The 27,129-nt window shown below is 47.7% G+C and overlaps 1 protein-coding gene across 1 annotated transcript in view; it reads right to left on the bottom strand.

Annotated features, from left to right (window-relative positions):
* The window catches only part of LOC147439740 (uncharacterized), a 296,739-nt gene that overhangs the window by 115,119 nt on the left and 154,491 nt on the right, over positions 1-27,129 (bottom strand). The window contains exons 13-14 of the mRNA XM_086485533.1: positions 20,259-20,576; positions 19,797-20,144 (exon numbers count right to left, since the gene is read on the bottom strand). Of these exons, the coding sequence (XP_086341659.1) occupies positions 19,797-20,144; positions 20,259-20,576 (666 nt within the window). The remainder of the gene's footprint in view (positions 1-19,796; positions 20,145-20,258; positions 20,577-27,129) is intronic.

Genomic DNA, 27,129 nt, shown 5'->3' with positions numbered 1-27,129 from the left:
CTTGGGAGAACACAGCTTGTCCATAGATAGAAGCCGAAGGCCCCTCTTGCTAGATGAGGTCCGCCAAAAATGCTCTAAAATATTGGACATGAGAGACTGCAAGCGCAACCGAGGCCAGGATAACAAAGGCAAGTAAAACTGCACATAAGCCACAAGGATGCATTGGACAATCCTGAGTCGCACATGTAGTGGCCACATGGACAGTTTCCAATAATTCAACTTGGAATGCAGACGTTGGAGCACCCAATCCAGTTTTTGCATAGCCGATACATTCCAACCCAGCGGATAACCCAAATGGCGAACCAGAACATATGGAGGAACAATCTCCCCAGGCCACAATATCTTGTGCCAGTCACGCTCTTTCAGAGCCAATAGCTTGGATTTCCAAAAGTTAACTTTTGAGACCTGCTGCCAATCTAAACAAGTGAAGAGTACGCATAATCTGTTGTACATCATCATAGTTATTACGAAGCATGAACAAAGAGTCATGCGCATAAGCCTGACCAACAATCTGCCAACCAAAAGGTAAAGTCAGGCCATGTAGCCTACCAGTGGAAGTCAAGGAATCCAAATACATAAACAAGGGAGGAGTAGCGATCGCATAAAGCACTCAGAGGGTAGCCTTGCCTTACCGACCGTCCCAAAGGCCAACATTCTGTGAGAGAACCATCCAGCAAGCCTGCAGAAGTACTGTGTGCATACAAGAAAAGCACGACACGGGATAGCCTAGGCCCAAAGCCCAAATGTCGCATGGTATCCGTAATGTAATCCCAAAGAACAGTATCAAATGCCTTTTCAATGTCGATCTGCATGACCAAGACATCCTGTCGAGTATATTTTACATATTCCACACCAATGATGACATTCGCGAGGTTATCAAAAATTTGACATCGTGGAATGAAGCCGTATTGAGATTGATGCAAGCCTTCATGCAGAAAGCACTTGAGTCAGTTAGCAAGCATTTTTGCCATTAATTTATATACCGCAGGCATGAGTGTAATAGGCCGCCAATGTGAGAATTCTTCACACAATGCATGCTTAGGTATCAGCTTGAGCAAACCTTCTTTCCAAGAGGAGGTCAATTCCTATTGTTCCCAAGCTGTATTCATCATGAACAATAGAGGCAACTTCAAATAATCCCAGAAAGACAAGAAAAATTCCACAGAGAGACCATCCCAACAAGGAGGTCTCCATTGACCCAAATCAAGCAAGCTGGCATACATTTCCGACTAAGTGAAAACAACTTCCAAGTCTTGAGCCTGCCGCATCGAAAGAATGGGAGTAACATGCGATAGAAACATGCAACGCGCTTGGCGAGCTTCTCTCGTGGGAGAAGAAGGGGCCTCAAAAATCTTGCCATAATGAGAGTGTAGGGCTAGTGCTAGCTCTCGGAAAGTGGAGGTCCACTCCCCTGATGGTAATTTAAATCTCCGTATAGCTTGAGACTTCCTCGAGTGATGCAAATGTTAGAAGCACATCCTTTATCTGCAAAAGCCTGTTGACGAGCTCGAGTCTGCCATTTGGCCAATTTCCTCTCATCATTGTGCCTTAATATAGCACGAGCAGAAAACAACTCGGTCATTTGAGCGTCAATAAGAGAAGAATGATTAGCCAAGTGCATCAATCGGCTACAAGCATCCTTTGCGTGATTAAATAATTGTGACAAATAATCCCTTCCATAATCTTGGATAATCGATTGAACACGCATAACAAAATGGAACCAGGCTATGTCCATATCAACATACATCTGGGAGAGCACAGGTGGGATGATATCCACAATCATAGCGCGAAAAGGCTCATGCTTGAGATAAGCATTATTGACATACAAAAGTCTCTTCTTGGGTAGGCGATCATTGACATCAACAGAGCCAAAATGAAGTTTCAAGCATACGGGAAAATGTTTCGAGAGACATAACATAATCAATCCTCATCTCGCATACAAAGTCATCATATTGTTGCATGTGAAAAAGATACCAGTGATCCAACCGAGCGCGATACATAGATTGAGCATTGTGCTGAAAAGTGAATCCTGGATCAGTTGCATGCAAAAAAGGCCACAAATCAAGCCCATTACAGGTCGACATAAATTGGTCTCATGATTGTCGTTCCATATGACTCATGTGAGAATGGCGAGTAGTATTATCCGCAAGTTTTGGTGCATTATTAAAATCCCCACAAAGAAAAGCATTGGAACGCCAATAATAAGAAGAGATAGCACTCCATAACCGTGCCCTATCTACAAAAGCTATGTATACATATAATCCTCCAAATTCGAAAACTTTCCCATTAACAATACATTGGATGACCATCCATCTCCCAGCCGGGTCATTAAAAATCAAGGTTTGGAAGAGTTCATGTCGAACAAGCATAAGCACTCCAGAATGGCCAGCTGATCCTGCATAAGCTATCCAGTAGCCCGCAAAGTAAGAAGTCTGTCCTGCAAATTGGTGTTGGTTATGCTCTTGAAGAACCACAATGTCCGCTTTACATGTATGTACATAGTGCTATGGTAGCCGCCACTTGTCGTGATTGCATAACCCACCCACATTATAGGAGATGCAATTCAAAGAACTATGCATTATGATATGGTATATACATTGGGTGAGGAAACAAGAAAATGAGAGAAAACTCAAGTACCGGTGCGCATCGACACATCCTCCCCAACTGTAGGTGCCTGAGAAGGTGGGTCAAGACCTGGACCTGGATGATTGAAAATAAAGGCACCTTGCGATGAAGAGTCTTCTCCTGTAACAACTTCCTTGTAAGAGCGAACCACCTTGTCCCAAGCTTCAGTAAAAGAAGTGTTGTCATTACAAGGAGTTTTTTTTGAGCAACATTCTTCAAAGGAGGCACATAATTACGAGAAGATGCCGGAACACAAACTGTAGCAGCTTTGGCGGGTTTCTTGGGCACTATCCAAGATGGAGAGGTCGAAACCTGTTCTTTTCCTTTGTCTTTAATATTTAGAGAAGCAGAAAGTGCAGACAATTATTTAACAAAAAGAACAAATGCAAACAATGGCACATAATTACGAGAAGATGCCGGAACACAAACTGTAGCAGCTTTGGCGGGTTTCTTGGGCACTATCCAAGATGGAGAGGTCGAAACCTGTTCTTTTCCTTTGTCTTTAATATTTAGAGAAGCAGAAAGTGCAGACAATTATTTAACAAAAAGAACAAATGCAAACAATGACATCTTAATCCTAGCTTTTGGTGCGACGCTCGCTAGTGCTGAACCACCCCCCCCCCCCCCCCCCCCGCTACACCATCGCTGCCCCCCCCCCCCCCCGCCCCCGCCTTCCCTTGCGCGCGGTAGCCCAGCCCACCCACCCCTTGCTACGCCCAGCTTGCTGTTGCTGCCCCCTCCCCCTCTTGCGTCGCCTTTCAAAACCTCTCCACCTCGCCCGATGGCTGCCTCTTGAGGCCCCGCACTTCACCCGCCTTATCCATTCTCCCCCCCCCCCCCCCCCCCCCCCCCCTTCTTCTCCCCGAAGCATCTTGCACTTGGCTCTGGTAGCACTGTGTCCTTGGACAATGCTCGGGCGCTCGGCTGCAGAGTCGCTTCACCGCCCGCTTCTTCGACACAACAGTAGACACAGATGGAGGCTTCAGCTCCGCCACAGAGGGACTCGTCCGAAGCCCCCTCGTCCGACCCCGCTAAGCCCACCATTCGACTTGCTCTTTCGCCGATAGAGCAAGCGAGCCTAGCCTTAGAGGTAGAGCGCTTGCAGGCGACTTCTGTCATCTGCAAGATTCTCGGCACCCCACCTAGCTGAGAAGAGCTGCGTGACCTTCTCCAGGCCCGCCTTCTCACAGAGGTGGGCAAGATCTTGGACGTGCAGATACTCGGACGAGGTTATTATCACATCGAGTTTGAGACCTCCGAGATGGCGTCCAAGGTCATCGCCATGAGTCCATTGACCATCCGAGCAGCACGAGCCCACTTTCGACAGTGGAACATGGTTTTGACCTTGCTTCGGATGTTCTAGTAGAGGAGGCAGACATCCCCATCTCCGTCTGCTTTCCGGGTTTGCAGAGGGAGTATTTACCACTTCTGTCCAGGATCGGCTCAGCCATTGGAACAGTCCTGGAGACACCTCGCACGGCAGCCTCAGTAGCTGCCAAGGCGGCTGGCATTCCCTCAGTTCGCGTGTTGGTCAGAGACACTCATACGCTCCCGAAGGTTATTCTTCTGCCTCGGGTGAGTGGGGGTTGGTTTAGACAGAGTGTAAAGTATTCGGGCCTCCCGAACTAGTGCTTCATTTGTCGACAGATGGGCCATCTAGCGAAGGCCTGTCCACGGAGGAGGCCTCGACCTACACCACAGCCTCAGCCCCAGCCTGCAAGGGCTGGCCAGCAGACACAGACAGAGACACAACGCACATATGCAGAGCCACCCTCTGAGCCTGGGGCTCCAGCGGAGGAGGGATGGCAGCAGGTCCGTGGTCGACGACGCGAGGGGCCACAGCGACAGCCTGGCACTCAGAGTGGTCCTTATGCATCTACTCAGCAGCAGTGGGTTCCCACGGGGAACCGGTTTGGTCCTCTTGAGCAGGATGAGGTCCCTGCTCCAGCTTCACCCTCGACAGCCCCTCCCCCTTCAGAGTTCCCCCCCTCTTCCTCATCCTCCCCCGCCGCCTCTTCCTCCCGCCCCTCTATACCTCTACCGCTCCCCCTCGCCCCTCTTCTCCACCGCTCCCCCCTACTTCTTCTCCCTCCCCTCCCGCTTCAGTTCCACAGTCGTCCCAGGGGGCAGGGCCTTCTCGGATGCTAGGAGATCTCTTGGCGGTGCCTTTGCCACGAGTCACTTGGCGAGAGGGATAGCCTTTCTTCTGGCCCCCTCTACAGGTGTAGACGTCCCCCTTTGCAGATATCCCTTGAGGTCTGACGAGCATTGACATCCGGCGCCGATGGGATTTCTTCGACTACTACTTCACTTGTTTTCTCGGCGACCCCTCAGTAGACCATGAGGCAGCCTGCTTCAAGGTCCATGTTCTGTTCCTTGCAGCTAGGGGGACAGAGGCCTTTGACTCAGCAGTTGGCTTTGCCTTTCCCCTCTGCGGCAGGGACCAGACAGAGTGGACTCTCGACTCAGTGTTGGGATGGTTGCACACACAGGTCCTAGAGTTCTCTCACCACATGGGAGAACTAGGAGTTACAGACTTGCTTCAGACTGTATGGCCATTGGCCAAGTTTCCGGTGACACCTCCAGATTCAGCAGGATGTAGACACATTGTGGTTTACTTCTTTGCCGATACACAGTGCTTGCCATGCTATGTATACATTCATGAGGACTCCTGGACAGAGGAGGTTACTTTACGTACGGCTCGCGATCTAAGCCAGCCTCAAAGATAGCCCGTCTAGCTGCTGCGGCAGCATCTGTTCTCTCTCGCTCCCCATGAGGATCGTCTCATGGAACGTGCAGGGACTAGGTGGGCCCCAGTTTCAGTGTCAGCGGGGCCGACTGCGTCAGGAGCTTCAGCACTGCCTTGTGGGAGGAGGGATTGATCTCCTTATGCTTCACAAGCACCATCTGTATGAGAGCCGCATTAGACGTTGTGGTCAGCTACGCCCAATGTGGCGATTTCTCGGGCAGAGTTTGGTCACAGATAGTTGAGTCTCTGCCGCAGACAGAACACTGGTGCATAGGAGGGGACTTCAACATGTTGGTGGTAGCCACGCTACTGTGCATGGAGTTGAGCTGTCAGCTTGGGAGAGGTTTTGTATGACTCTGAGGGTCTCGGATGTTTGGCAGCACTCTAGTTTTGTGAGGCCTCCAAACACCCTTGCCTTCTCTCGTTCGGACCGGAGAGTGAGAGGAGTGAATCTATTGCGGATAAATCGCTTCTACACTAGTGACCATTTCAGTGACTTGGGAGGGACAGTGGGCATTCTCGCAGGGACTAGCTTCTCGGACCATGCACCAGTGATCCTCACAGTGGCAGACAGGCAGAGGAGTGGGAGCACGATGCTTCGCATCCCAGAGAGGGTCTTGTTAGACTCAGCACTCAAGAGAGCGGGTAGAGGCTCTATGGACAGAGAGCTTGGACAGGCAGATTCTCCTGCTGAAAGAGTGGCCTCAAGCCTCAGATTAGCCGTTTTTTTCTCCAGGAGTCTCTGGCTCGCGGACAGGCAGAGGAGTGGCAGACGTGCAAAGGAGTGGGAGCACGATGCTTCGCATCCTAGAGAGGGTCTTGTTAGACTCAGCACTCAAGAGAGCGGCTAGAGGCTCTCTGGACAGAGAGCTTGGACAGGCAGGATTCTCCTCCTGAAAGAGTGGCCTCAAGCCTAGCTCAGATTAGCCGTTTTTTTCTCCAGGAGTCTCTGGCTCGCGGAGGAGCAGCGTCTCAGACGGGGCATTGCTTCGCTACAAAGGATGCAGGAGCAGCATCCAAACAGTCCTTGGTTGGAGGAACAACTACAACAGGCTCGTCAGGAGCTTATTAGCACAGAGGAGAGGCGACATGAGTCTGCTTTCCACCGACAGGAAGCTCAGTGGACCAAGGTGGGCAACAGAGTGACAGGTGCTTTCTTTGAGGCAGTGAGACCTCGGCATTCGCATGCCGAGGTCAGTCAGTTGAGGAGGCCCGACGGGTCAGTTGCTTCTGAGCCCGAGGATATGCGTGCAATTGCTACTGACTTCTACCGTGATTTACTGTCTGCAGAGCCCCAGTCAGAGCGTCAGGATGCATGCAGGGAGCAAGTTTGGACACAGATGCCTTGTCTTGTGACTGAGGAGATGCGTCAGAGGCTTGAGCTACCACTTCAGGTTGAGGAGCTGCACACGACTCTTAGGGCCCTGCCCCGTGGTAGCTGTCCAGGTGAGGATGGGCTGACTCCCAATTTTTGCTTGGAGTACTGGGACCTGCTTGGCCCAGATCTCTGTAGTGCTTTTCAGTACATTTTGCACACAAGAGTGATGCCTGACAGCATGAGTGAGGGCCTGATCTACCTCATTCCCAAGGAGGGTGGCTCCTTGGATGAGATTCGACAGTGGCGCCCCATCACCATCCTCAACTTAGCCTACAAAATTCTTGCCAAGGCTGTGAGTTTGAGGATTCAACCACTTCTACAGAGCCTTATACATGGGACTCAGACAGGTTTTGTCAAGGAACGCAGTATCCTTGACAACATCTTTACTTTTTGGGAGGCTTCTATCCTGGCACGGCTCCATGGTAAGGACCTAGTGATTCTTCTTCTCGATTTTGAGAAACAGAGTTGACTGGGACTTTTGACTGGGACTTCCTAGAGGGCACTCTGCGCAGGATGGGCTTCTCAGATGCTTGGATCAAAGGGGTGTCAGCTTTGTACAGAGAGGCACACAGTCAGGTACTTTTGGTAGGAGGTAGAGGTGCTCACTTCATGCTCACACGTTCCGTCAGATAGGGCTGTCCTCTTGCCCCCTTCCTCTTTCTGTTCTATGCGGAGCCGATGAGCAGGTTTTTGGTGTCGCAGCAGGTAGGTCTACGGGGCTTAGCACTCCCTATTCGAGGAGATGAGCTTCGGGACGCTGAGTTTGCCGACGACTCAGCCTTGTACTTCGATGGCCAGGAGGCCAACCTTCACAGGTGTGAGCAGGCTCTGGAGACCTTCTGTTGTGAATCGGGCGCACTGATCAACTGGAGAAAGACAGTGGCTTTCTCGGTTGGTAGTGCTCCTATACCCGATTGGATGCCAGGAGAGGGTTTTAGGTGGATTCCCCTAGGGACTGCAGTTCGGTACTTGGACTGTCAGGTTGGTTTGAACTTGTCTCCCGAGCAGCAGATTGCTCCCCTTCTCCTGTCGATTAGGAGAAAGCTGTTACATTGGAGCTCAACACAACTTTCTTTGGCTGGCAGAGTAGTAGTGGCCAACCAGGTGTTGTTGGCTACTATGTGGTACATCACTTCTTGCTGGATCTTCTCGACTTCTTGTATCAGCCAGGTAGAGAGGCTGATCAAGAACTTCCTTTGGTCAGGACGTGACACTCAGATAGCCCGAGCCAAAGTGGCTTGGCAGGTCATCACTCTTCCTTGTTCACAGGGAGGGCTTGGGATCATTGACCCAGCACAGCAGAGCAGAGCCCTTCTTGGGAAGTTCATCGTCAAAGGAATTCTTCGAGATGAGGAGCCCTAGAAGAAGTTCCTGCTACAGCGGCTTCGTGCTAGGGTGCCTCAGGCAGGAGGCCCCTGGCAACCTTCGACCGGTGGATCTTCATAGAGATGCGCAGAGTTGGTTTGAGCAGGAGACTAGAGGACCGCTTCGCTATGAGTCTGCTTCGATCTTAGGAGCTCTTGCGGCAAGCCCTGGAGCAGAGACAACATAATTGCACAGAGGAGCACTTACGGCAGCCCCTTGTCTGGAACCCCATCGTTAGCACTCTGAGAGGCCACTTGGTTGGTAGTCGGCCTCATGTTTCCTAGGGTCCCATGGCAGCGGGTCCAGCGAGCTCTTTGGGTGACTGGTTAGAGTTCATAGGTTGTCAGAGGAGGTGCAGGGTTTCCAGCTACAGGGCATGAGAGGGGTGCAGAGCATGTGCCAGGACATCTCAGAGGAAATTCCAGCTGAGTGATGCCTCTTGAGCCATTAGCACCCAGGTGGATGGGAGCCTCCATGCGACTGGAGGTTCTCATCTCCGTCAGGGCCTGCTCAGAGACTGTTCCATCCCTTTTCTTCGAGCTTCAGGGAGGGGGACGCCTATAGTGAGTTGCAATAGAGGCCCCTCGGCGCCAGAGTGCTTTTTTCAGAGGATCCGAGTAGTCGGCATCTGTGGGAGGACGTGTGTCATAGATCCAGACCCAGCAGCTCCTGAGACTGGACACTGGAGGCTGTGGGCTTGGGATTGTTGTCCACTGGTACGAGTTCAGTGGGATCCTAGTGAGTGGCTTTGGAGGGACCTCTTCTCTTCTGCAGACCACCCAGGAGTCCCTTTCTTTCAGTACATTGTTCGACTACGACGTCATATACTAGCAGCACACAGAGAGGCATGCCCCGCTGCAGCACATCATTGGCAAGAGGAGGGTATCACAGCTGAGTTCCTGGCAGTCTTCTAGGAGAGGTTGTGGGACTCCAGACAGCCGAGGCGAGTCACCTTGTTTCAGTGGCTGGTCGCACACAGAGCTACAGCAGTTGGGAGCTGGCTAGTGCACAGTGGTCTCTCAGCCGCATGTGCAGCTTGTGACCATCTTGTGGAGAGTCAGCATCACTTTCTTTGGGACTGTCCCTCGGCCCAGCAGGTGTGGCTACGAGTTCTTCGGTTGATGCCTGCTCTCTCCACGGCTCGACAGTACACTTGGGGAGCAGCGGCTTGGTCCACCCACACGAGCCCGGCACTTCAGTTTGAGCTATCATCCACGAGCATAATGATAGTGATGTAGGAGGGGCGACCTACACCCCAGCCTGCTACAGAGCTTACTCCACAGGAGTGGTGCAGTGAGAGAGAGGAGTGTTGGGAGCTTATCAATGGCCTGACACTCTGGTTCATCTGGCGGGCCCGTTGCTTCTGCATCTTTGAGGCTCGCCCTGTGCCACCAGCAGAGACTGTTCGCGATTTTTGGCTAGAGCTGATCCATACTCTCAGAGGACAGCTTGAGGGACTACAGGGCAGCTCCGACCGCATACGGGAGCGCAGAGATGCTTTCCTTCGACTTTGGCATCCTCGGCCTTTTTACACCATGGTCCAGGGAGTACTCAGATGGCATTACCGATCACCTGTGTGGCTTTTCCCTCCTCCTATTTCTTGATTTAGCCCCATTGTACATATGTTGGTTTTTTCATTGGGAGAGTCTCCCATCATGGTTGTTTAGCCCTCTCTTGCAGAGGTGGTTGTAGCCCTATGGGCAGTTTTAGTAACTAATAGAAGAATCTTTTTCTCGAAAAAATAAGAAAGTGCAGACAATTGTAATTGTTTCCCTTTGCCCTTAATCGCCCCAGCTGTCGAGGAGGAGGTTGAAAATCCTTTGGTTTGAACCTCAGTAGAAGATTTCGGAGGCGAGCGAGGTTGAGGAGCAGGACAGCTGAAGGAGGTGGTTGCAAATTTGGTTCCAGACATTCGGATTGCATATGAACAAATTTGCCACAGTGGAAGCAAGAATTTGCAAACTTGCCCCATTTAAGCTTAAATGGACGCTTTCCAACCACTACATCCCCAGATTCGATCGAAATACCTGCTGCTGGGAGGAAGATGTCCACTTGTCACAAGAAAGCTTGATGCAAGTGCTTGAAAAACTGCTTGGAAACACATCCTTTATCAACAAAAGCATGCTGCCTTGCACGCGTCTGCCATTTAGCCAATTTCCGCTCATCATTATGCCGTATAGTAGTACGGGCTGAAATCAATGCATTAAGTTCAATTTCCGAAAGCATGGAGAAATTAGCCATAGGCATCAATCTTTGACAGGTGTTCCTTGTGTGCTGTACATCTCCCCTCAATTGAGACATATAATGCTTGCCATAATCATTAATAACACTCAGGATCCGCATAACAAAGCGAAACCACGCAGCATCCATATCTATGTACATATGGGAGGTCAAAGACGAGATTATGTCCACAATCATTGCACGAAAAACGTCATGCTTCAGATATGCATTATTGACATGTAAAAGTCGTTTCTTGGACAGAGAAGCAACATTCGTATACGGGCCAAAGTGCAAAACCAAACATATAGGAGCATGATCCGAAAGGCATAAAGCGTAGTCGACTCTCATATCAAACACAAAAGTGTCACATTGCTGTCTATTGAAAAGATACCAGCAATCAAGGCGAGCTCGATAAGAGATCGAACATTATGCTGAAAGGTAAACACTGGATCCCCATCATGCAAAAGTGGCTATAGATCCAATGCATTACAAGAACGCATCATAAGATCCCATGCCTGACAGTCCATACGCAACATGTGTGACTAGCCAATAGTATTGTCTGTAGCAACTGACGCATTATTAAAATCTCCACAAAAAAATGCATCAAAACGCCAACTTTACATGGAGATATCTCTCCATAACCTTGCACGATCATTACAAGATGCAAAAGCATAAACCCTTCCTAATTCAAAGACTTCCCCATTAATAGTTCATCGAACCACCATCCATCTTCCATTTGGGTCATTATAAGCAATAGTTGGTTGTAATTCATGCCGAACAAGCATAAGCACTCCAAAGTAATTGGCATTGCCTGCATAGGCAATCCAATATCCTGCAAAATAAGAAGTCTGGCTGGCAAAATGATGTTTATTATGCTCTTGAAGAACCACCACATCCGCTTTACATGTATGTACATAGTGTCACGTTAGCCTCCACTTGTCATGATTGCATAACCCACGCACGTTATATGAAATGCATCTCAGTGAACCATGCATTCTATGAAATATATACAGAGGACAACAACGCAAGAGAATCAAGTGGAAGTGCCCATGAGCACATCCACATCTACTGCAGAACCAACCATAGGTGGATCACAACCAGAGGTAGCAGAGAAAGTCTGAAGAGCTCCCGGCAAGCCGATTCTCCTGTAACCGCTTCCTTATATAAGTGGACCACCTTATCCCAAGCCTCCACCAGAGACTTATTATCATTATAAAGAATCTTTGTTTGAGGTGCAGTCTTCAGCGGGGGCACATAATTTCGAGAGGAGGCTGGAGCTCAAACCTTGATCGTATTTTTGGGAGCGGGAGCGATCCAAGCATCCCTCCCTGGGCTTTTGTCTTTGCCCTTTCCTATCTCTTTGTCTTTTTCCCTCTCTTTGGAAACTGTAGAAGGAGGTGCAGTAGGCATCAACCCCTATTTCCCTTTCCCCTTATCCACGAAGGAGGGCGCTGCAAAACTCGAAGCACCACTGTATCTAAATTCCGGAGGGCATTTAAGAAGTGGAGAAGATTGTGCACGGGCTAGCGCCGAAGGGGGAAGCTGCAGATTGGGCTTTAGACATTCTAATTGCATGTGACCAAACTTACCACATCAAAAACAAGAGTTGGTAAATTTGCCCTTTTTCATCTTAAAAGGGCATTTCTCTACTGACTGGTCACCTGAATTTATAATTATGTCTGCTGGTGTAGGGACATCTCTGTCCCACAAAATGCAGAATCTATTAGCATTCTCATCCAACCTGGGAGGACAAACCACTTTTCCCAACTGGGCAGCCATAAGCAGAAGAAAGTGACGCCATGTACGAGGAAAGTCCACCAACTCCACCCATTGGACATTTATGCCAAATCACACTCTGATAGTCCTTAGTGAGAGCCCATGGTAGTAGATGTGTCATTTGCGTGTTGAAGAACAGCGGTGACATTTCAAACAGCGGTGACATTTCAAGCAGGCCCTCCTTGGCTGCACTGTGGGCCAACAAAAACTCGTAAAATCCTCGAGCTCCAAACTAAACCCCACGAACCACCTGGCGTTTCAACAGGAAATCCACCCATTTTCCCACATCCTGTGCCGTAGGCATTTTGCTAGGAAAGAAAAGAATAACCGCATTTAGCGCATATTGGGCAATAGGATACATCAACTATTGAACAGGAATGACGACTTCTTTCTCAGGTTCCGGACCCTCCCACGCCCTACATGCATCTTCAAAATCTTTGTGTAAGCATTCCTTGATGAGGGCCGTTGGATCATCTTATGAAGAGTCCATCGCTTTGCGTCTTTTGTAGATGCAGGGGATATCAGTCATGAAACTTGAAAAAGCTGATTTTTCCTAAGCTATCTTGCCCTATCTCAACTTTCAGTTCTTCTGCTACTTTCTATGAGAACTCAAAGGCACTCACTGTATAGATTTAGGGAAAACTCTACTGAACACTCACTCTCCCACGCACACACGCACCCTCTCACATACTTTTTTTTTCTTTAACCTAAAAAAACGACCTATACAAAGGGCTGAAAGGCTGTGCACGGACCTTCCTACAGAGAGAGAATATGTAGACGATAGGGTCTGCAGAACGTTGTGCTGGGCTGAAGAGAAGACATCGAGAAAAGCTGGTCGCGTTAGGGTTCACAGGCCAAACCGCGCAGCAACTCGACGTTCAGTAGCACACACAGGAAGAAGCGCTAAAGTATTACCAGACGCAAACAGAGCGCGACAGGGTGCAGGGGCAGCCCGCCTTCACACAGGTTCGTCTTCTCACCTCCCTGAGATCACCGCTTCTCACACACCTATGCACCACACCTCTCAACACACTACACAAACACACACACACACTTTTTTTTTGTAAATCTTCTTTGATTACTTTACAAGTGGGCAACCTCAAAGCGAGGAAACACCACGAAAAGAAAGGGGTACAAAGAGCAAAGCACTATGAGGCTCCGAAAGCTAGACGCAGTCAAAGTAAATCCTGTAGGCATCAAGAGTGACGTCTCCTGCGTCATAAGCAAAATGTAATGCTTGACCAAGAGATAGTTTGAAATAGGGAAGGGGTCAACATAAGTGCCGTGGAACATGAAGGAGTTTATGGTGCCAGACGGCCCACAGAGTCCAAAATCTGACCAGGTGAAGAACATTGCAAACTGACAATGCGGTGTTGGAGCACCCCGAAAAGCCAAAAGCGTTTGTGAAAAGAGCCGGAAGCAAAACGCAAGCCGAAGAGCAATCAACACTTGCCAAATGAAGGCTCTAGAGTGGCGACAACGCCATAGCAAGTGTGGAAAAGTCTCCTCAGCTTCAAGGCATCTGGGGTAGTGAGAAGGCGCAATATGCCGAGCATGTAACACACTGCCAACAGGTAGAGCTTCCACCAAGTAGCTCCACAAGAAAACACGTTCCTTCAAAGGCAGATGACTCTGTAAGATGCGAGATAATGTGCGTTGCCACCACAAGGATGACTCGGAAAGCAACCACAGCTGATTACCATGATGCACAATCCATATATCAGACTGAAGGATAGCATATACACTGCCAGCTGAGATGCAGTCCAATCTAGTAGTAGCCAGATTCCAATCAGAGAAGCAAGAGTCCACATCCAAAGGAGGAATGGGTGAGTGATCAGCAAGCATCCTTTGAATTTCCCGCAAGAGAGGAGAATAGTGAGGACCCAACCGAAATCAGGACACTGCATCAACGGACGAAAGAACAGACCGCGAGTCATCAAGCATCTAATGCGCCTGACAGATTCATTTTTGGGAAAGAAAAAATGCTTAGCGAGGAAACCGTTGGAACCAAAGTCGAAGCGAAGGCCCTGATCCAATACAGACTCTCCGAACAAAGAGAGTTACCCACATCGGATTGTCGACCATTCCAAGAAAAATGCAAAGTGACAACTTTCCAATAAACAATGAGAGAATAAGTAAAGGGACATCCAGGAATGTGTCCTTCAAGCTTCCCAAAAACAACATCCCAATAAGTCGGTTGCCAATGACCAAAAGCTGGGGTGACAATGTGCGTACACTAATGTGTGACCATGAGAGCCTAGGGTTGCTGCTGCTCCACCAAAACTGGCAACAACATAGCTTTTCGAGCCAAAAGATGACGTCGCAAGTCCAAAATATTTAACCCTCCAAGCCGCTTGGGAGAACACAGCTTATCCATAGAAATAGGCAGAAGAACCTTCTTGGTAGACGAGGTCCGCCAAAAATTCTCTAGAATATTGGACATGAGAGACTGCAAGCGCAACCGAGGCCACGATAACAAAGGCAAGTAAAACTACACATAAGCCACAAGGATGCATTGAACAATCCTGAGACGTACATGAAGTGGCCACGTGGACAGCTTCCAATAATTCAACTTGGAATGTAGGCGTTGGAGCACCCAATCTAGTTTCTGCATAGCCAATACATTCCATCCCAACGGATAATGCAAATGGCGAACCAGAACATGGGGAGAAACAATCTCCCCAGGCCACAATATCTTATGCGAATCACACTCCTTCAGAGGCAATAGCTTGGATTTACAAAAGTTGGCTTTGAGACCTGCTACCAATCCAAACAAGTGAAGAGTATGCATAATTTTTTGTACATCATCATAAAGATTGTGAGGCATAAACAAAGTCATCCGCATAGGCCTGACCAGCAAACTGCCGTCCCGAAGGTAAAGTCAGGCCATGTAGCCTACCAATGGAAGTCAAGGAATCCAAATACATAAACAAGGGGTGGGTAGCGATCGCATAAAGCAAAGCACTCAAAGGGAAGCCCTGCCTCACCGACCGTCCCAAAGGCCAAGATTCTGTAAGAGATCCATCCAACAAGCCTGCACAGGTGCTCTGTGCATAAAAGAAAAGCACGACACGGGATATCCTAAGCCCAAATCCCAAGTGTTGCATGGTATCCGCAATATAATCCCAAAAAACAGTATCAAATGCCATTTCAAAGTCAACTTGCATGAGCAAGACATCCTGTCGAGTATATTTTACATATTCCATACCAATGATGACATTTGCGAGGTTATCAGTAATTTGACGTCGTGGAATGAAGCCGTATTGGGATTGATGCAAGCCTTCATGCAGAAAGCACTTGAGCCGGTTAGCTAGCATTTTTGCCATTAATTTATATAACACAGGCATGAATGTAATAGGCCGCCAATGAGGGAATTCTTCACACAATGCATGCTTAGGTATCAGCTTGAGAAAACCTTCTTTCCAAGAGGAGGACAATTCCTGTTGTTCCCAAGCTGTATTCATCATGAACAACAGAGGCAACTCCAAATAATCTCAAAAAGAGAAGAAAAATTCCACAGAGAGACCATCCTAACCAAGAGCTCTCCATCAACTTAAATCAAGCAAGCTGGCATGCAATTCCGACTCAGTGAAAACAGCTTCCAAGTCTTGAACCTGCCGCATCGAAAGCATGGGAGTAACATGTGATCAAAACATGTGACGCGCTTGGCAAGCTTCTCTTGAGGGAGAAGAAGGGGCCGCAAAAATGCCATAATAAGAATGCAGGGCTAGTGCTAGCTCTTGTAAAGTGGAGGTCCACTCCCTTGACGGCAATTTAACTCTCGGTATAGCTTGAGACTGCCTAGAGTGATGCAAATGTTGGAAAAATTGTTTAGAAGAACATCCTTTATATGCAAAAGCCCGTTGTCGAGCTCGAGTCTACCATTTGGCCAATTTCCTCTCATCATTGTGCCGTAACATAGCGCGAGCAGAAAACAACTCAGTCAATTGAGTGTCAGTAAGAAAAGAATGATTCGCCAAGTGCATCAATCTGCTACAAGCATCCTTTGCCTGATTAACCTGTTCCCTTAATTGTGACAAATAATCCCTGCCATTATCTTGGATAACACATTGAACACGCATAACAAAGCAGAACCAGGCTATGTACATATCAACATACATCTGGGAGATCAAAGGCGGGATGATATCCACAATCATAGCGCGAAAATGCTCATGCTTGAGATAAGCATTATTGACATGCAGAAGCCTCTTCTTAGGTAGGCAATCATTGACATCAAAGGATCCAAATCAAAGTTTCAAGCATACATGAAAATGATCCGAAAGACACATAGCATAATCAATCCTCATCTCGCATACAAAGTCATCATACTGTTGCATGTGAAAAAGATATCAGCGATCCAACCGAGCACGATACATAGATTGAGCATCATGTTGAAAAGTTAATCCTGGATCACTCGCATGCAATAAGGGCCACAAGTCAAGCCCATTACAGGTCAACATGAATTGATCCCATGATTGTCGTTCTGCATGAAGCATATGAGAATGCCCAGTAGTGTTATCCGCAAGGTTTAGTGCATTATTGAAATCCCCAGAGAGAAATGCATTGGAACGCCAACAATAAGAGGAGATAGCACTCCACAACGGTGCCCTATCTGCAGAAGCTGTGTATGCATATAAGCCTCCAAATTCGAAAACTTCCCCATTAACAATACATTGGATGACCATCCATCTACCAGCCGGATCATTGAAAACCAAGGTCGGTAAGAGTTCATGTCGAACAAGCATAAGCATGCCAGACTAGCCAGTTGATCCTGCGTAAGCTATCCAGTAGCCCGCAAAGTAAGAAGTCTATCCTGCAAATTGGTGTTAGTTATGCTCTTGAAGAACCACAATGTCCGCTTGACATGTATGTACATAGTGCTAGGTTAGCCGCCACTTGTCGTGATTGCATACCCCACGCACATTATAGGAGATGCAATTCAAAGAACTATGCATTCTGATATGGTATATACAGTGGGCGAGGAAACAAGAAAATGAAAGAAAACTCAAGTACCAAAGCCCATCGACACATCCTCCCCAGCTGTGCAGGCACCTGAGGAGGTGGGTCAAGACCTGGACCCGGATGATTGAAAATAAAGGCACCTTGCAATGAAGAGGCTTCGCTTGTAACAACTTCCTTGTAAGAGCGGACCACCTTGTCCCGAGCTTCAGCCAAAGTAGTGTTGTCATTACAAGGGAGTTTTTTCTGAGAAACATTCTTTTTTTCCGGCACATAATTATGAGAGGATGCCGGAATACGGGCTGTAGCACCTTTAACGGGTTTCTTGGGCACCATCCAAGTTTCGGAGGTTGAAACCTATTCTTTGCCTTTGTCTTTAATATTTGGAGGAACAGAAAGTGCAAATAATTGTAATTGTTTCCCTTTGCCTTTATTGGCCTGACTGTCGGAGAGGAGGCTGAAGCACCTTTGGTTTGAACTTAAGCAGAAGATTTCGAAGTTGAGTGAGCTTGAGGAGTAGGAACAGCTGAGAGGCGGTGGTTGTAGGTTTGGTTCTGGACATTCAGACTGCAAATGACCAAATTGGCGACAACGGAAGCAAGAATTCACAAATTTGTCCCATTTAAGCTTAAATGGACGCTTACCAACCACTGTATCCCCTGAATCGATTGAAATACCTGCTGGTGTGGGGATATCTGTGTCCCACAGAATACAAAAACGGTTTGTGTTTGCGTCTAGCTTAGGAGGACAAATGACTTTGCCCAGTTGAGCAGCCAACAAAGGAAGAAAGTGACGCCAAGTGCGAGGAAAATCGACCACCTCAACCCAGACGGGACACTTGTGACCAATGAGACTTTGATATTCCTTGGTGAGAGCCTAGGGTAGTACATGAGTCATCTACGTATTGAAGAAAGAGGAAACATTTCAAGCAAAGCATCCCGAGCATCCATGTCGGCCAGTAGGACTTCATAAAACCCTCGCGCGCCAAAGTAAACCCCTCGGACAACTTGCTGTTTGAGTAGGAAATCAACCATTCGCCGACATCCTGTGCCGTAGGCATTCTTCCCAGGAAAAAAAGAATCACCGCCTGTAGTGCATCCCAAGCCCAAATATAAGAGCAGCCTGTCTAAACGAGAGCTCCCGTCCGTCAGTGTCTATGACATCTGTTATCCTATCAATACCTTTTTGGGAGAGAAAATGAGCCTATCTAGGAGAGCGCTCAACACGAGTTTGATCAAAAACTCCAATGCAAACTCCACCAGGCGTCATCTCTACCATGCCACAGCAATTCCCGTGTGACCAATTTCCAATCTGCTACAAGACTGGAAGTAATGGGACATCCAGGTATTGTAGCTTTAAACTTACCAAAAACCACATCCCAATACAACGGTCGCCAATGGCCAAAAGCTGGTGTAAAAACCGCATGAGAGCACAGAAACGCAAACATCTGTGTCAAGGGTTGTTTTTACTCAACCAACACCAATAACGAAGTAGCCTTCCTTGCTGTAAAATGAGAGCACAAATGTAGAAGATTCAAGCACCAATAACAAAGTAGCCTTCCTTGCTGTAACATGAGAACACAAATGTAGAATATTCAAACCACATAACGCTTTGGAGTGCACAACTTATCCATCGGGAGCAATCCTTGGCCCTTTTTCTAGGAGGAAGTAGACCAGAGGTGCTCTAGAATCCGAGACATGAAGGCCCGAAGACGACAAAGTGGCCAATGCAACAATGGTAGGAAAAATTGCATGTATGCCACCAAGATGGACTGCACTCTTCTGAGTCTTACATACAACGGCCAGGTAGCCAATTTCTAATAGTGCAATTAGACCTCAATTTATTTTCAACCCAATCCAATAATTTTGCATTGTTGACTCACCAAGCCAATGGATATCCAAGATGCGTCACAATTTGATCACGCTTCACTATCTCACTTGGCCATAATACATAGTGCCAATCCATTTGATGCAATGGCAACAATTTAGATTTTCGAAAATCTACTTGCAGACCTGCAACCAACCCATAAACATGTAGTGCTTCCATGATACATCGAACATCCTCAGGTTGATTTCTAAGACAAAACATGGAGTCATCCGCATACGCTTGCGCCACAAAATGATCATGAGATGGCAGTTCCAATTCATGTAAATGGCTAGATGCCGTTAATCACACACTTTTTTTTTAACACACACAATACACCATCCATTCACATTGGAAAATGTCTCTGTTTACTTGCGTTACAGACCCCCATATATAGTCTAATAAAGTGCTCTAAGCTTTTCACTTTCTCTCGAAAGATCCTCCCTGCCATATCTGCCTCCAAGGAGAGAATGCTTGTACCATCCTGGGTCATTTTCAACAAGGCTTCTTTCTTCCCTGAAGTTGGAAAAAAAACCGAACGTGTTCGGATTGGATAGCAGCCTAATAGCTCAACTTGGACACACAAAAGATCACTATGCTACCTAGCTTTCAGATACATCATCAGGTAATTAGTTCAATCTGGTTCATTTTTTAGGCAAATATAATGAATACAAGAAGATTCTGTTCATAAAGGAATCACAGATAGGCCTAAAAGAAATTGTCTCACCGACTTTGTAACGACTTTGTAAAGTAGAGCCTTTTGACTGATCATTCATAGTCTCATGTGTATCAGGCTTCTTCAGAGTTTTCTTATTCATTTAGATTGAAATTAATTGGCATCTTCTTAAAACTTCAACTAACCTGTCACATATGAAAATGTGAAAGGAGATCCCAGTATGTTCACGGACACGTTCCCAACCTGAAGTAAGTAGTCCCCAGTTTCTTGCAGTGAGAATGTTAGCCTCTGTTTCACAGCAGAAGAATTTGCAAGTGGCACAATCAGCATGTCCCGCACAACTACCGGAGCTGTACTTCCAGCCTTGTATACTTGTGCTGAGAAATTACAGTTGCATGGTTGTATATTTTTTTGTGACATTTCATTACCAAATGTATCTCTAGGTGTGATAAGAAACTCTGCTTGGGTATCTACTTCAAAAATGCTCCTGTCCCCTACCCACTCTCCTAGGGAGTTGAGTGTCGAGACATTCCCTGCACAATAAGGTTTCACGTAGATATTTATGTTGAAAAAAAAATATTCCCAGAAAATAAAGAATTAAAGACACTTAATCTTGTCCTTCAAAAATTTTTAGAGCAGAATCTGACCTGATTCAATATAAACTTGAAAAGGACTTCCAGGAACAGGAGAACTAAAATTGGATATAACTGCAACAATTGATATATAGTAGGGTGTCAAGGGAGCGATGGTGATTCGATACTTCACCCTTGTTGTGGTATTTGCTTTGGATATATCACGTGAGGCTAATGTGTCTGGTGAAAATGTGATTCGTACATCAGCCTGTCCCATTGGGTTAGAGTTGTTTAGAGCATCACGAAAAAAGACTGTGAAATCCAAAAAACTTCCAGCCACTCCTCTTTCTACCCCTGAGCCTAAAGCAATTGTATTTGGAAGGTACAAAGGTCCTGCCATAACACCAAGGAACCATTCATCCATGATCATATTTAGACTGTATTTGAAATGTTCAAAGGTCCTGCCATAACACCAAGGAACCATTCGTTGATGATCATATTAAGACCGTCAAGTAAAAGCATTCAAATATCTCTACCCCAGCTTGGCCCCTTAGCACCTCCATCTCAGCCGCCTTACCTACCCTTGCTCTGCTGCACTCCCCAAGAACATAACCTACGCTCCTTTTCTTTCAGCCACCTGTGCATCTTTTTTTTCTGCTTATATTGATATTATAAGCCATCAGGCTGTTTTTAAGACATGTTCAGAAGAGAACATGATTCTCAGCGTCTATAAACTAGCATGAGACTAGATTGCACCCATGTGAATAGCTTGCTCTAATGGAAAAGCTTGTTAATTTTTAACAATAACGCCAGCAATCACAAATGGAGACTACCAAAGAAAAATACTGTAGCGCGGATAATGTGTCGTGCCCTCTACAGTGTGGGTGCCCCTCAGTGCAATGTGCGTGACAATCTCACTCAAACAAATGGAAACTCTCTCAAACAGAATGAAACACAGAAACAATGGATAACAAGAGACACAACAGTGGACCAGAACATGCAGACTCGACTAGCTCAAAGAACCATGTACAGACTCTAGCGTGGCAGCACACTCAGCTCCAGCCCAAGACTCACAGGTACAAATGGGGTGCCGAGGCTCAGATGTGTAGGGATGGTGAAGCAGTGCTCTGTGTAAGACTCGCTCTAGACGACTACGTACAAGATAATAGAACTGCCCCAAACGACTACTCATATGTACAACCATAAACAGCCACCAACGGCTCATAAATGTCCAGCCAGCTAAGTCTATCTCCAAACTGAGTGGTGGTGGTGGTGACCTGGCCACAATGTCCACTAGACCACCGTAGGTACCTTGCCACGTGTCACTCCTAGCCCAAAGGGTCCGTCCAGTGTGAACCAGACCAATTGTAGCTAACTGTCCAACTGCCTGTCCTGTGAAGTGACACTGTAGTAGGGCCACCTGTTGCTGGGCAGATGGTAGCAGCTGTCCTGTAGTGTACTGAGGACGTCGAGTAACACAGCCATGCCGATGTGCTCCAGCAACTCCATCACAACAAGTCATATTTTGCATCTGAGGCAATGGTGAAGACTAAAACCCCTGAGGAGGAGGATACTGCTGTTGTTGTTGATTGTAGTACTAAACGGGAACTGGAGTCCGGGGAACTGGAGTCTGTGAGTAAAGTCCCATAAACTGCTGAGAAGGACCCGTTGCTGCATGCTGCACTGGTGTACCTGCTCCAGTCCACCCATATCCCATACCCATCATCGTAGGCTGCGTTTGCCTATTTTCTTGTAACAGCCATTCTCTAAATCCTTGTAGTTGATTCTGAAGGTCACTAATCACTTGAAACTCTAACTTCAGGGCCTGCTGGAGTGCGAAAATAGTGGAATCCCTATCAGCGATGGCGCTCTCAGCAACCTTCAGAGCTCCCTCCATAGCTGCGTAAGTAGCTGCGTGACGCTGGTGTGTGGCTGCTAAACGCTCTGCTCCCAGCTCAATGGTGGCAATGGCTTGCCTAGACTCCTGCAATATATCCTCCGATAGCCGAAAAAATGATGAAGAGTCCGACCCTGTGGAAGGTCCTGTAACAGTGTCAGGGTGAAGAGAGCTGGCAAGTGGTACAGCTGGTGGGACTGGTGTGACAAGTGGCACTGCTCGCGGTGGACTAGGCGCATGCCTCTCTGTTGAAGTAGAGATGGTAGGAGTGGTTGCTGCAGGACTAGGCATAGGAGAAGAAGCAACTGCCACTGGAAGGTGGGGGCTAGTCACTGTGGTGGTAGGGGTAAAAATAGCAGCAGTAGAGAGAGGAACACACTGTAGAAGCCACAGCTGTGACATGCATAGTGTGATCTGCACCACCCGAACTTACCATCGAATTAGTATCGACCGTATGCGAGGAACGTCGAACTGGTTGCTTCACTCGAAGCTGTTGGCTTTCCGAAACTGGTAGGGATACTAAAGATTCTACTGTGTCCTTCACTACCTTTGCTCTCTTTTTCTTTGGCTTTTCAGATAGATCCATTGTTTGTTCAATATCTTTCCCTTTTCCCTTAGAGCTTTTACGCTGCATCGTCGCATCCACATCCATAGGACTAACAGGTATATTAATGACCCAGGCCAACATCGGAGCTGCGAAGCATTGAAAGCTAGATTGCACAGATTGCACCTCAGCTCTGAATCTTTTTGCTCGCGACTGTAAAGAGGTAAATAAAATTTTATGAAAGCCACACGGGATGGTGTGGATGAGGCAGTATAGGTCTTCGTATTGCGAGAATATAGTAGGCACATCACATCTGGCCTTGCCCTTGCCCTTGCCCTGGCCCTGGCTGACTTTAGGATCTCTGACCAAAAAGTAGTACTTGAAAATGGCCCAGAGCTTTTTATTCCTTGCATAGTCAGCATGACTCGTACTAAGTAGCTCTTTGTATGCCTCGATTGTCGCATCTTTTGAAAGTTGTGAATAGGTGCGCGTAGTTGGTTTTACTGCAGGAAAGGTTGTCATCCCCAAAGCGTTACCTATTCGTGTAGCAGTCAGCGGGTGTCCTCTGACTTTGGGAAAAAACTTGAGGAGTGCATGCACCATATCCATGGGAATATCCGAAGGCAGCTCGGTGTCTGCTAATGCTGACAGACCTAGCTTGTGTAGCTGGTCTTTTGATAAGACTTCTCGAAGCGACGGATGAGGCTGCTGCAGATGGAAGTTCAGTGTGAACTTGGTTTGGGTCTTGGAAGAAGGAGGCCGAGGAATTTGATGACTCAATACCTGCATGATGGCTTTCTTCTTCTTTTGGTTCTTTACAGCTTCTTCTTCTTCATCCTTTTCCTCTTCCTCTTCCTCGTTGCTCGAAGACTCTGAGTCGGAAGCAGAGCTTGAGTCAGACTCCTAGTAGTTTTCATCACTGTGATCAGTGGAGGACACATCGGTGAGGCCATGGCTGGATGTATCCACATCCTCTTCCTCTGCAGAACTTTGGGATGTCTCGGTTGGTCTCTCTGGAGAGATCTCTTTTCTTCCTTGCTTGTTTGCTTGTACCAGCCATCGTAAAGAAAACTCCCTGGTTGTGTCAATCTACAGTGTGCAGAGCGAACTCTACACTGCAGGGCGAACTCTGAAAAAGCCTGATTAAGCAAGAAGCTAGAAGCCTATACTTTCAAAAAGCGATGGCCTGTACTTTCACAAGCGATGGAAAAAGCAAAGCTAACGATCAGGAAAAGAAATTTCAAAGCGATCCCACAAGGAGGGTAGGGGCGAGGGTAGAGATTGGATAGGGGCGAGGGAAGAGGGAGAGGGTAGGGACGAGGGGTTGAGGGTGGATAGGGGCGAGTGCTTTGGTTGGATAGGGGTAAGGGGATGAGAGTGGATATGGGTGAGTGTATGCGAGAGGTAGGTAGGGGCGAGCAGTAGGGGGAGGGTAGGTAGGGGCGAGGGGGTTGGGATAGGTTAGGGGCAAGGGGAGTGTGAGAGGGTAGGTAGGGGCGAGGGGGTTGGGATAGGGTAGGGGCGAGGGGGTGTGAGAGGGTAGGGGCGAGGGGGTTGGGATAGGGTAGGGGCGAGGGGGTGTAAGAGGGTAGGTAGGCGCGAGGGGTTTGGGAGAGTAGGGTAGGTAGGGGCGAGGGGGGTTGGGATAGGGCGAGCAGCAAGGGAGGGTAGGTAGGGGCAAGGGGCAGGGGAGGTAGGTAGGGGCGAGGGGTTGGGAGAGTAGGGTAGGTTAAGGGCGCAGTGAGCGTGAGCAGGTACAAAGTGCGAGCAAAGAGAGGACAATTTTTTACCCCAGATAAAGAAGGGTATTAGTAGATTAAGGTTTGCAATAATGTTGACTTAGCAAGCTTTGGAGCACAAAAGGACAAAATGACAGAACTCTAATGGCCCCTTCCTGCAACAAAGCTGAAATTTTAATGGCACCAAAGGTTTTCTGCTGCTATTGGAATCAAAAGTTCTTTGACATAAACTCTGCCATATTCTTCACATAGACATTATTGCATTGGGAGTCTCATCAAGTCCTTGATTACATATTGTTCACTGTCCCAATCGCCATCTAAGCAGATTCCACTTTTTCGAACTGAACAAAACCACTCTGACGAGAAGCTTGACTGAAATCTTAAGTGGAAGGACCTTAATACTTAACTGCAAATAACACTGAGGATAGAAACAATTAGAAGAGTGACTAATTAGAGGAGGAGTGACTGGACTGTAGAAGTTCCCGATAATACCCAATTACCGGGACTTAGTGGAGAAAAGATATCTTAGAGGAAAGGCGGAAACTTACAGACATAGCAGAAACTGAGACAGTAACAGAACATCCATTCTGGTGGAAAGCTAGTGGGGAGGAGAGCACAACTGAGACAATGAAATGAGACAGTAACAGAACATCCATTCTGGTGGAAAGGTAGTGGGGAGGACAGAGATGAGACTTAGAACTTACAGATGGCGGAATAGTTGCAAGCCCTTTACTCAGAGGAGTAATAGCACTTGATTCTGGAGCCATTTACCAGTGGCAAAGGAACGCCTTTCAAAGTGACTAACTGGACTGCCCCATGTGGCAAAATCTCCTGTACTATGAAGGGCCCTTGCCAGGCTGGAACCAGCTTCTTTGATTTTTCCAAATATTTTGCCTGATAGAGTAGCACTAGTTTTTTTACTTTTTACTTTTTTGGGCTAGAGCCGGCAAGCCAGCAAGGAACTGCCTTTGCTTCGCGTGCACGCAAACGAGTCAAAGACAAATTACCTTGCGGACTTGCCGACAAGGGAAAAAGCGCCTCCATGCCGTATCGTGGCATGTCAACGGGGAATGGAAGCAGGTTTCCCCCTCGGGGGAGTAAAAAGTCTTTTCATGCCATGTTAGTCAGTCCATGTTCCCTTGTTAGTCACGCCACCCGAGGGTAACGTCGGGAAATCACCAAACGAATTCAGTGATGCATTTAAGGACCAAGGCTGAGAGAGAGGGACATACCCTTGTAACTCACAGACCGTGCTGAATCTTGCCCAGGTACTCCAGGATTTTCGCCTGGTAGAAAAAGGCCCCCATCCAGCGGATGTCCGGTAGGACTGCCATACCCAAAGTGGGCGTCGGCTCAAAGGAGGCATCCCGATCCGGCCAACCATGGTCATCAAGGCCCGCTCGGAAAGCCCCAGGACCATGTTAGGCGAGACCGCACCGTACGCAATAACTACAAGCCCTACGAGCTTCAAACACCCTCATGGGCCAGAGCATTGTAGTATCGCGGTACGGCCCCGCAGAGGAATGCTGCAACGTTATCCGCATAGGCACTCCTCAGCTGCAGTACACGACGACCATTATGGGCCCCACGAGGGACAACCCAACCTGGCAATCGCTTTCCGCTAATCTCCCCTCCCAGGAGTAACACTTCGGTATCTTCACCGCTAGGATTGTTTAACAGCCATCTAGCATGTTCCAAACAGGGTCGTATTGAGCTTCTGAGATTGTCCAGTTCAGGGCACTGTACCAACAGGTGCGTAAGTGACCTTGAACCTTCTTCCATTCCGCACAACGGGCAAGTCCTCGACTGTGCCCGTTCAATCTTATCCTTAAGCATTAAGCCATCCACTCTTGCTAGTAACAAGACTTTCTCCTCCATCCCACCGGGGTTCTTCCCAATGCTCTGCCTAAAGAGGTATCCACGCGTGTCCTCATACTTCCTCTCGATATAAGGATCAAGGGAGACACATTGATATGAGTGTTCCCAAAGCTTCCAGCTCTCCTGTCTTGCGGTTTCAACAGAAGCACCGTTGATATACCTCTCCCCCCAAAACTTTGTCCTTTTACACCAAGTCCACTTCTTGAATTGGTTCCATTCTGGTATATTGTTAACCAAATCTGCAATCCAAGTCTTTGGACCTGCGTATTTGGTAAAAGCTCGTACCCTCTGTCCTGCACAGTAAGCTGGTACAGGGGGGTAGCACTAGTGTGTCTTGTGTTATTCTCGGCTTTCTGAGGTGGCGATCATGCCATGCTTTGCGACGAAGTTGCTCCGCTTGCAGAGCATGTGAAGCTAAACGGCGGCTTTCATCCAATAAGGTGAGACGGGATATAGAAACAGATTCCATGCCCCAACTTGCACGCACACTGCCCACCCTAGGGGATCCAGACTTGAACTCAAATGGAGCTATGGCGTCCAAACCAAAAGCGAGTTGAAAAGGCGTTTGATTCGTTGTTGCTTTGAAAGATGTTCGGTATGCCCAAAGAGTGTCGTGCACAGCCTGAGCCCACGATGCTGGATGGAGATGACATGCTTTCCTCAGGAGTGCGATCAGAACCTTGTTGGTGCTCTCGGCCTACCCATTGGCTCTAGGGTAATAAGAGCACGACTTGCGATGAAAAATCTTGTAATTTGCCAGTAAAGTTGAGATCATGTCATTGACAAAATGACTGCCCCTATCACTGGTGATCTCTAAGGGACATCCAAATCTGCATAAAATATTTTCATATAAAAATTTGGCTACTGTATCGCCAGTGCAATCTACTG

This window comes from Adiantum capillus-veneris, chromosome 16 (assembly GCF_014529385.1).
Source record: "Adiantum capillus-veneris isolate H3 chromosome 16, ASM1452938v2, whole genome shotgun sequence".
Lineage (NCBI taxonomy): Eukaryota > Viridiplantae > Streptophyta > Polypodiopsida > Polypodiales > Pteridaceae > Adiantum > Adiantum capillus-veneris.
Note: the sequence above shows the minus strand (reverse complement) of the source record. Positions and strands in the feature narration are given on the sequence as shown.